Source organism: Phyllopteryx taeniolatus, chromosome 1 (genome assembly GCF_024500385.1).
Source record: "Phyllopteryx taeniolatus isolate TA_2022b chromosome 1, UOR_Ptae_1.2, whole genome shotgun sequence".
In the NCBI taxonomy this organism is placed as follows: domain Eukaryota; kingdom Metazoa; phylum Chordata; class Actinopteri; order Syngnathiformes; family Syngnathidae; genus Phyllopteryx; species Phyllopteryx taeniolatus.
Window position 1 is genome coordinate 3,050,795 of NC_084502.1, and position 11,322 is coordinate 3,062,116.

Below are 11,322 nucleotides of genomic sequence, written 5' to 3' on the forward strand. Positions count from 1 at the left end.
AGGCAGGCCAGTCTAGTACCCGCACTATTTTACTACGAAGCCACGCTGTTGTAACACGAGCAGAATGTGGTTTGGCATTGTCTTGCTGAAATAAGCAGGGCCCATGAAAAAGACGTTGCTTGGATGGCAGCATATGGTTCTCCAAAACCTGTATATACCTTCCAGCATTAATGGTGCCCTCACAGATGTGTAAGTTACCCATGCCATTGACAGTAACACAGCCCCATACCATCACAGATGCTGGCTTTTGAACTTTGCGTCCATAACAGTCCGGATGGTTCTTTTCTTCTTTGGCCCGGAGGACATGACGTCCAGAATTTCCAAATACAATTTCCACTTTGCGTCAGTCCATCTTAGATGAGCTCGGGCCCAGAGAAGCCGGCGGCGTTTCTGGGTGTTGTTGGTAAATGGCTTTTGCTTTGCATAGGAGAGTTTCAAGTTGCACTTACGGATGCAATGCCAAACTTTATTTACTGACATTTGTTTACTGAAGTGTTCCTGAGCCCATGTGGTGCTATCCTTTACACATTGATGTCAGTTTTTGATGCAGTGCCGCCTGAGGGATCGAAGGTCATGGGCATTCAATGTTGGTTTTCGGCCTTGCCGCTTAAATGCAGTGATTTCTCCAGATTCTCTGAACCTTTTGATGATGATATGGAGCGTAGTAGATGAAATCCCTAAATTCCTTGCAATTGTACGTTGAGGAACATTGTCCTTAAACTGTTTGACTATTTTCTCACGCACTTGTTCACACCTCTTTGTGAACAAGTGCCGAGCTCAACCCTCGCCCCATCTTTGCTTGTGAATGACTGAGCAATTCAGGGAAACTCATTTTATACCCAATCATGGCACCCACCTGTTCCCAATTAGCCTGTTCACCTGTGGGATGTTCCAAACAGGTGTTTGATGAGCATTCCTCCACTTTCTCAGTCTTTTTTGCCACCTGTCCCAGCTTTTTTGGAACGTGTTGCAGCCATAAAATTCTAAGTGAATGAGTATTTGCTAAAAACAATAAAGTTGACCAGTTTGAACATTAAATATCTTGTCTTTGTAGTGTATTCAATTAAATATAGGTTGAACATGATTTGCAAATCATTGTATTCTGTTTTATTTATGTCTAACACAACGTCCCAACTTCATTGGAATTGGGGTTTTACAAGAGGCTAGGCGAAGTAGCAGCTATTTCGTCGTCGTGGTATTTCATTAAATTCGTGCGGGCTGTGGTTTCCGTGCATTCAGCCGAAACTCACACGGCAAGAGCGGCTTCATTCTTTACTATTTTGAAGCGTAAAAATTATTTTTTTTTTTTTTAAATCATTTGTATTTGCAAGGGTCGTTAACACAGTCAAACCCGAAGATTTATTTTCACTTCACAGGGACTTTAAAAAATCAAAATGTTTGCATATCATTTTGGGCGACTATAGCAAAAACGTTCCTCATGTGCTCTTATCTATCGACCGGTTAGCAGTTTGTTCAGGGGGGTTAAAACAAAACAAAACAAAAATCAGCAACGAACAGATCGACGCGGTGTTTTGTCTTCTGGGTGTCGTGGGAGGATGAGAACGACACAAGAGGATGTAAGCGACCGGAGCAGGTGATCACTTGACATTTTCCATCCAGTTTGCTCGCTTAAGCTTGTTCTTCCCAGGACCTTGACACGACGCGCAGGACTCGCGGCTGCGTTGTGTTTCAGAAACAGAAAGGTGTGACGTTTAGCAAGACAATTGCTGTACCTGCGTGTGACGGTCCCGGCGCTGCTTTGGCAGTCCTGTTGTTGACTGCTGGACATGTACGGGCTTTACTTGTAAAGCAATAACGTCAATAGTAAGGTATTGTTCCGAACCAGTTGTGCCGGTTGGGCACCTTCTTCTTCTCCCCCCACCCGTGGAAACCGATTGTGACCGAGAAGGACGACGACCGCGCCACTTGAGCTCTTAAAAACGGGTAACATCTCCATAAAGGAATATTTTATGCTTCCTAATAAACTCACCGGGCGGTATGTAAAAATGGAGTACGCTTGTCTTGTTTTCGGGCCCGTGGTTTCACAGAATTAGCCGGTGGCGAGAGCTAGCTTGTGCGAGGTCCGCAGTGAATAATTAATGTTAGCACCTTCGGACCACTGTTGCTTGTGGACGTCCTAGCAATGATAATCGTTGAGATCCCAGTTGGATGACAAAGCGTACAACGTTAAATGTTATGGCAGTGAAGATGACCAGATGACCTGCACGTATTGTTTATGTTCTGCAGGTTCCTGTTCGCGCAGTTGTCGCAAAATGCACCAGCATCGGAGCAACGCACCCATTTGATCAAAACAACTGGGGGCGTAGAAAGGTCAAACCTGTGACCTCATTTGATAGACAAGTCAGCAAGAGAAGTGGGCCTCATATTTTTCACCCAGTATACACAGAAGTATGACTGTCTTGTCCCTTAAATGTTTTATTTAAAGATAGCACAGGCTGAGTGTGTGGACCCCACGATCAAGAAGAATAGCCATGCACAGTCCATCCCCTGAAGTAGGGTCAGGGTACCCTGACGGGTTCGCGGTAACTAAAGATGCCACTCCCGAGACAACGCTGGGCAGTGCCTATTCTCCGGTGGACTACATGAGCATCACAAGCTTCCCCAGGCTGCCAGAGGACGAAGTGACGCAGGGGGACAACGTTGTCAAATCTCGCAAAGATGATGACAACGTCTTGGGCGAGCAAGAGACGGGTGAGTACAATTGTGTCACATGGTTTCTCCTTTGAATGCTCGCGATAGGACGATATGTTATTTTCAGGGACGTTTATTCGTTGTCGAGGAGGCCGATAACCGTTATTTGGCACCGATAATCATTTGCTGTAAAAGGGAAAAAACTGGTGTCAGAACTCCAAACACTTTGTTTGAATACCTTCAAGCCAACAGTTATTAAACAGCTTTTCAGATTTGCAACATGTCAATTTTTTTATTTTTTTTTTGTAATCTTAGACAGTAGGCATCTTTGTAATAATATTCAAAGAGAAAGTGCAGGGAGCTCCCAGGCTCAGCAGCGTGTCGGGTGAGTACAATTGTGTCACATGGTTTCTCCTTTGAATGCTCGCGATAGGACGATATGTTATTTTCAGGGACGTTTATTCGTTGTCGAGGAGGCCGATAACCGTTATTTGGCACCGATAATCATTTGCTGTAAAAGGGAAAAAACTGGTGTCAGAACTCCAAACACTTTGTTTGAATACCTTCAAGCCAACAGTTATTAAACAGCTTTTCAGATTTGCAACATGTCAATTTTTTTTTTTTTTTTTGTAATCTTAGACAGTAGGCATCTTTGTAATAATATTCAAACAGAAAGTGCAGGGAGCTCCCTGGCTCAACAGCGTGTCGTATAAAGTTTCATAAAAATGTAATAAAATAAATAGCTTGCTAAAGTTTTCTGCAGTAAATAAAGTTTTCAAACATTTCAATAAAAGTGAAAATGTAAATAAACAAGTCTCTAAAGTTTACCCTGTTTTAAATTGATCTCATCTGCTGTTGGATTAAAGAAAAAAAAAAGAAAAACTGATGCCTATATGCGTCAAAATGCCGAATATATAATACTGGATATATAATCAGTCTTTACCTATTGTATACCTTCATAAAGGATGTTTTAAAGTCACTTTGGGTGTTGCATGCATTAGGAATTCCGAACGTGTGTTGGTAAATATATTCTTTATATTTGATATTCCAGACCCAGATGTGTTTTTGAAGTCTGCACGTCTCCAGCGTCTTCCGTCCTTGGCGTCTGACCTGGCCTACCACGACGCCGTGTCCTTGAGGGAGACCACCCGAGACCCGTTTACGCAAGATTGTGCTTGCCAGCGGGACGGATTGACAGTCATCATCACAGCCTGTCTCACCTTTGCCACGGGCGTCACTGTTGCTCTCATCATGCAGATCTACTTTGGAGACCCCCAGGTGGGAATTTGCATTAGCATATGTGAACACAGCGTCGATGGTCTTACGAGTGATGTCGGCAGCTCTAGCGCTCTCACAAAGCGGCTCATGTTTCTTGCTAGGTCTTTCACCAAGGAGCGGTGGTGACAGATGTGGCACGGTGTACATCCCTTGGGTTTGAAGTTTTGGGGAAGCAGGGGTCCAGTGTTGACGCTGCCATCGCTGCTGCCTTCTGTTTGGGCATTGTACACCCTCATACCTCAGGTTTAGGAGGGTGAGTTGTCTGATGAGAAATCATGTATGCATTGGGGAAACCTTTGTAAGACATTTGTCTCTATATACCAAGATGTCTTGTGATATCTTCAGAGGGGGAGTTATGTTGGTGCATGATATCCGGAAAAACGAGACAAAGGTCATTGACTTCCGAGAAACAGCGCCAGCTGCCATTCGGGAAGAGTTACTTCAAACAAACCTTGATCTCAATGTGAGGCATTTTATCCGAGTTAGATGTTATGCAAGCCATACTTTTAAGATTATTTAATGATATGATTCATGTGCCTTTCAGCCTGGTCTGCTTGTTGGAGTACCAGGAATGCTCAGTGGGATGCATCAGGCACACCAACTTTATGGCAAGTATGTATAATGCATTTAAGACTGAATTCAACCTCAACACCTTGATAAGTTTCCATCCTTATGCGGTGTCCTCACAGCTTCTGTGTTCTTGTCTATAACATGCTTTTACTGTCCTGTTATTTTCAGTTGAGGCAGAACTATAATTGCTCGTAATACCTTATTATTTATCTCGCAAGCTACGTGTTGGACAGGCCTGTTATCTGAGGCCGAAGCAGACAAGCGTTTTATTACGATGATAAGACCGTGTAAGGTTTAGCTCTCCAAAGCAGTAAAGCCACACGGTATGTTTGACGCAAACGTCTGTCATCAGCCAAACCCCCCACAGATGAAATGTTAACCAAATGAGGGTGCAGTGCGCTGATTTCTGCCCCTGTGACCTCTGCAAGTTTATTTACGTAAAGAGCGCATTTGGTATACAAGGTAACTCAATGGGCTTCACATGATTCAAAGCAGTTAAAACAAAACAAAGTAGAGAAAAGAGAGAGCTTACTAAAATTACCCAAAAAGTACAGTGCAAGAAAGATAAGAACATGGAAGTGCTCAGTCATAAGCATAAGTAAAAAAAAGAAGTTTTTAACCTGGACTTAAAAACATTCACACATGGGACTGACTTTGCTTCTGTTGGCAGCTTATTCCATTTGTGTGCAGCATACTAAATAAACAAAACAAAACTGTACCACTTAATGTAAATTTTGGTACTCTCTGTATTTTTGCCTTTGGGGAGAGTATGCACACAGCGGCCAATTCAGGCACAGCACCAGAGGCCACTATTTTGAGAATTTTTACGTATTGTTCCATTTGTCATAAGGAGCTTGTAGTCAACATGTTGTCTTGCTGAGGTTTTGTAGTGATAAAGATGAAGAATGATTTTTTTGTTGTTGTTGTCATGGACCTAAATGTATGAAACTGAATTCATCATTGTAGTGAACACAGCAAGCACACAACATTAATGAGCTGTAATTAGCACCTCAAAAGAGCTGCTGTCTTACTAGCGTCTACTAGGGAACGCAGCACAGATGGCAAATGGATGAATCGTTTTGTAGCCTTTTAAACCTTGGAAAAACCAGTCTTTCATGACATGACTCTCCTAGAATAACATGGAAGGAAGTGATTACCATGGCAGCAGATGTGGCCAGAAATGGATTTAATGTCACTCATGAGTTAGGTAAGTAATGATATTGTAGCATATAATTCACTGAAATGAAATGAGATTTAATGTCTTCTGTTATCTTCTTGCATCCCTAGCTGAAGCGCTTGCTAATGTTAAGGACGAGAACATTTCGGATGCATTTCGGGATCTTTTCCTCCCCAATGGTCAGGCTCCCCTCTCTGGGTTGTTGAGCAGACGACTGGATTTGGCCAGTTTCCTGGATGCTGTCGCAGTTAAAGGGATATTAGAGTTCTACAGTGGAAACCTGACACAGGAAATTGCTTCTACGGTAAACATTTTATTGCTAGATCAGACTACAGGATTTTAGCCCCAATTAGCTATCACGGGCGGTTTCCCAGATCGAGCTCAACATATTTTGTCGGGAACGACAAAACCTCTTGCAGTGTGACATAATCCACAACCAACGATTTGCCCCTACGATAGCCCTACGACGCCAAAATAAAAACTCAAATATGTTTGATTTTTGGCGGGAGATATCTTAATATCTTAAAATATAACTATAATTGTACTTTATAAAAACATAGTAAGAACATAAAGAGAATGTAAAGTAATAAACAGTTTGTGCACCATGATTAATTAATTGTGCTTCCTTCTGGTATGTGCGACTTTGTCATTGGGCGGCAATATAAACAAAGAAGAACTTTGCTCAACTACTATAAGGAATCAGTAATCTGCAGTAATATTAGTCTTCTTCCAGAGGATAAACTATATATGCCGGTGAGTATTATGGGTCTGTCCACGTGTTGCTGCACTGTTTGTGTTAAATATCGGTTCCTTAAAGCGTTATACACCGCCACTTAGGTGCTATTTGTTAGCTCCTCTATGGCATTTCCCATCATGTGTTAGCATTAAGCTAGCGGACTTAAAGACAAGTTATGTGGGTGGAATTGTACTGTTCACATTGACATAAAAAATGTCACATTGGGCGAAAAAGTTGGCATTGATTTGCAGTCTGAACATATTCTATTGCATTTATCTGTTGTACTCATTTCTAAAGGTGCAAGCAAGTGGTGGGGTGTTAACAGAAGATGACTTTGGTAACTACAGCACAGTCCTACAGCAACCAGAACACATAAACTATCAGGGTAAATACTAGTTTAATTCCCCATTTCCTTTCTTAACTTTTGCCACCCAATTTCATGACAGCAATGAATAAAATAGACATTGTTTTTTGTGGATGTTTTTGAAGGACACCATGTGATGGTGGCTCCACCGCCTCATGCAGGTGTTGGCCTGATCGCAGCACTCAATATCCTGGAAGGTTACAACATTACCAACCAGGTGCCCAGGAACAACACGTATCACTGGACTGCAGAGGTGGTATAGTGACCCTTTCACTAAATCTTGTTTCACGTACAGTACAGTAATTCATCTATTGTTGTCTTTCAGTCTGTGAAAATCGCTCTGGCTCTGGTGAGTGGCCTAGGGGACCCCATGTTTGACACTTCAGTCTCAGAGATGGTCACCAAGATGTTGAGGTACACATTGCATTGCCCCGTTTTTGCATTCAAATATGTTTTCTCTCAGGCTCATGATAAAAAAAAATAAAAATAAAAAAAACCTGCCATGTCCAATCTCTAAGCAAACAACAAGCATCCTCGCTCCGCCAAATGATCAACGACTTTCAGGCCTTTCCTGCCAGCCATTACGCGCCCTCGTTTAGTTTGGAGGACGGTGCAGCAGCTGCCCAGGTCATGGTGATGGGCCCAGATGACCACATTGTCTCAGTTGTAAGGTATGCTTTCATACATCTACATGCACATAGATGTTTGATTTTTAGCTAAGAGAAAATAGTTACATAACCTATTTTGGTATTTAGCTCCCTAAATAAACCATTTGGCAGTCGGATAGTGACTCCTTCTGGAATCCTGTTGAACAGCCAAATAATGGCCTTTTCTTGGCCTAACAAAACCCAAAGCTTCACACCTAATCCTGTAAGTATGTGTTACGCTTATATTTTGTAATGTTGGATGCTGTTGATGGTTTTTTTTTGCCTTCTGAACCGTGGTTGATGTCATTAGCATAACAGCCTCCAGCCTGGGAAAAGGCCCTTGTCCTTCCTGATGCCCACTGCAGTGAGGCCATCTAATGGGTTTTGCGGTACATACATTGCGGTTGGATCCTCCAATGGAGCGAAAGCTCTTAGTGGCATCACACAGGTGATTAGCTTACATGACAAGTCTGAATTTTTACAACCGGGGTGTCAAACTGATTTTAGCTCGCGGGCCACATTTATCCCAATTAGATCTCAAGCGGGCCGGACCACAATATTTGTGGCTTAAAAATCCATAAATAACAGCTATTCAAAAATGTCCCCATTGTTTTGGTACAAATAATTACAAGTACCTTCGGAAAATATTCACATTTATTCCATATTAGCTTGTTGCAAATCATATGAGCAGTTAAAAATTGTTATCCAAAAATTATTTCAACAGTATTATGAATCAGTGAGCGTGCACCATTCAGTTATGCATCCTTTGTAAAACCCCAATTCAAATGAAGTTGGGACGTTGTGTTAAACATAAATAAAAACCGAATACAATGATTTGCAAATCATGCTCAACCCATATTTAATTGAATACACTACAAAGACAAGATATTTAATGTTCAAACTGATCAACTTTATTGCTTTTAGCAAATAATCATTAATTTAGAATTTTATGGCTGCAACATGTGCCAAAAAAGCTGGGACAGGGTCATGTTTACCACTGTGTTACATCACCTTTTTGTTCTAACAACATTCAATAAACGTTTGGGAACTGAGGGCACTAATTGTTGAAGCTTTGTAGGTGGAATTATTTCCCATTCTTGCTTGATGTACAGCTTCAGCTGTTCAACAGTCCGGGGTCTCCGTTGTCGTATTTTACGCTTCATAATACGCCACACATTTTTAATGGGAGACAGGTCTGGACTGCAGGCAGGCCAGTCTAGTACCTGCACTCTTTTACTACGAAGCCACGCTGTTGTAACACATGCAGAATGTGGTTTGGCATTGCCTTGCTTAAATAAGCAGGGGTGTCCATGAAAAAGACGTTGCTTGGATGGCAGCATATGTTTCTCGAAAACCTGTATGTACCTTTCAGCATTAATGGTGCCTTCACAGATGTGTAAATTACCCATGCCACTGGCACTAACACAGCCCCATACCATCACAGATGCTGGCTTTTGAACTTTGCGTCCATAACAGTCCGGATGGTTCTTTTCCTCTTTGGCTCGGAGGACACGACGTCCACAATTTCCAAAAACAATTTAAAATGTGGACTCGTCGGACCACAGAACACTTTTCCACTTTGCATCAGTCCATCTAAGATGAGCTCGGGCCCAGAGAAGCTGGATGCGTTTCTGGGTGTTGTTGATAAATGGCTTTTGCTTTGCATAGTAGAGTTTAAAGTTGCACTTACGGATGTATAGGTTGAACATGATTTGCAAATCATTGTATTCTGTTTTTATTTATGTTTAACATAATGTCCCAACTTCATTGGAATTGGGGTTGTAAATGTATACATAAAAATATAAGTAGTGGCAGTGAATGGAGGAAAAAAAAAAAAAAAGTTCAAACAAACCAACCCCTTTTGAAGTGAAGCTTTTGACTGAAATTTTGTACTATCCAATGTCTTAAAACATTTCTACAGGAGGTATTTATTTTCACAGTTTGAACATGGCACACCATTTTATATTAGTGGGCTCCTGAAACTTGGCATTGTTTGGCCTTCACAAGTGCATCAGTCATTTAAGTGTTGTCAGTGCACTCGCCAGTGGACTAAATTAGCAACTGTTACTTGTATTGAAAAATAGCAGCGAATGTGTTCTCCATCCCATATGTTTGACACCCCTGTTTTACAATACATTTGGGTATTTCAAACCAGTCAGGATATACCGTGGTGTTTACCTTTTATGGTTTGGTGTTTGTTTGTGCTTTTATTCATGCAATGGCCTTGTTCTCTTATTCTTCACAGGTGCTGCTGAATGTTTTGTCCTCACGTAAAAACATGAGTGATAGTTTAGCATATGGTAGACTCCACGCACAGCTGGAGCCAGACATCCTACTCGTGGACTGTAAGTTTTTTTTTTTTTCCTCTTCTCCCTTAATAAGCACATTGTTGACTCTTCAAAAACTCTGCAATGCATTTTGTGTGTGTGGGTTGTTTTTTTTTTTTTTTTTGTCATTTTCAAGTTCAGTCGCAGTTGTCACTGTTGAATTTTAACACATTTTACAACCTCATTTGTACATTTCCCACCATCCTCTCTTGCAGCTGAATTTCTAGATGAAGATGTTGAGATGCTACAGACCAAAGGTCACAAGATTGAGAGAACAGATGTTTTGTCATTGGTGGAGGGGACCCGGAGAAGTAATGACCTTATTATTGGAGTGGCGGACCCCCGTAGTGCTGATGCCTCAGCCCTCACAATGTCCAGGACTTAGCAGTTGTCCTAAAACACTGCTGCTGATCAATTTGGACACTGAACAAGTTGAATAGCTCTGGACTGTTCCCAGCGAAACCAAACTACACAGATGTGCAGTTTGAGATCATTTTGCACCTGTTGCGAGACAGATTATTTTAAGGCAACAGTCGAAGAGACCATTGTTGGCACACATATCACAGTGGAATATCATCTGTTCTTCCCCACACAATGACATTCATCAATGTCTGCTACGCGGATACTACAAAGAAAAATGCATGTATCCAATTAGATTCAGAGTAATACATTTCATCTGAAATTCATCTCAGACTGCAGAAAATAAATGTGTAATTTTGCAGATATGAAAATCTTTGCAAACAGGCTTCTTTGAAACCGCATGAGCCTCTCTCTCTCTCTCTCTCTTATATATATATATATACACACACACACACACACACACCATTGATGCTGTCCAATGCTCCTCCCTGTCTTTGACTATTCTTTTTAAAAGTATTTGACCCCTTGAGATGCTAAAGAAGCTAATAATTAAGCCAAGCGGTTCAGAATTGTTGCACCATCGGTTGAACACACTAAATACAACCCTACACTTCTGCTTGTTACAGTGCTGTGTAACATTGGTTCGTTGTTTGACTCACAGAATTAACAGAACATTTTAATTCAAACAAGTTACTGTATGTAGATGTACACTTTTTTTTTCAGTGTATGCGACCAGAGATGATGTTATTTATATTTTAAAATTATTTCAGGTTCCATACTTGAAGTTAGAATCAACACCTGTTGTAAATTTGTTTCAAGTGGTTCTATATTAGTGTGCACTGGTGATCATCTTAAATTGTGCAATATGGCTTTGTTGCTTGTTATGTTCTGGAGAGTGCCACACACTCATTTGAACAATAGTTCAATGTTTTTTGTGTGATTTTATTTTTTATACAGATAAACAATCAATCATTCTGATAATAATAAAATTGCATGTGTGTAATTTACATATATTTTACATATAGTTAATGATTCTGTAGTTTTCTGTTCTGAAGATTCTTTGTGAACATTCCTGAAAACTTGTGTACAGTATGTTTTGTACATTGACACATTACTATTATTTCGTTTACATTGATGATTTAGCACCTTTGAATAATATCCATATAACAATTAAATGCTCATGCAAACGGCCAAACTTGGGGAAGTGTTCT

The 11,322-nt window shown here is 41.0% G+C and overlaps 1 protein-coding gene across 3 annotated transcripts; it reads left to right on the forward strand.

The window, feature by feature from the left end:
* The first annotated feature begins 1,079 nt into the window (after positions 1-1,079).
* LOC133466856 (glutathione hydrolase 7) lies at positions 1,080-11,306 on the forward strand. Of its 3 annotated transcripts, none has more exons than XM_061751192.1 (17): positions 1,080-1,944; positions 2,248-2,361; positions 2,447-2,712; positions 3,704-3,930; positions 4,032-4,183; positions 4,276-4,393; positions 4,475-4,542; positions 5,634-5,707; positions 5,788-5,981; positions 6,711-6,798; positions 6,903-7,030; positions 7,103-7,191; positions 7,296-7,448; positions 7,533-7,647; positions 7,735-7,872; positions 9,670-9,769; positions 9,967-11,306. In XM_061751192.1, exons 3-17 carry the CDS (start codon positions 2,493-2,495, stop codon positions 10,134-10,136), a joined length of 2,034 nt encoding a protein of 677 aa, XP_061607176.1. In that variant the 5' UTR covers positions 1,080-1,944; positions 2,248-2,361; positions 2,447-2,492; the 3' UTR covers positions 10,137-11,306. The 3 variants fall into 3 exon arrangements, with proteins under 3 accessions (XP_061607176.1, XP_061606997.1, XP_061607082.1); XM_061751013.1 differs by having other exon boundaries at positions 1,081-1,594; positions 1,694-1,944; positions 2,248-2,712; XM_061751098.1 differs by having other exon boundaries at positions 1,081-1,594; positions 2,248-2,712.
* The last annotated feature ends 16 nt before the right edge of the window (positions 11,307-11,322 follow it).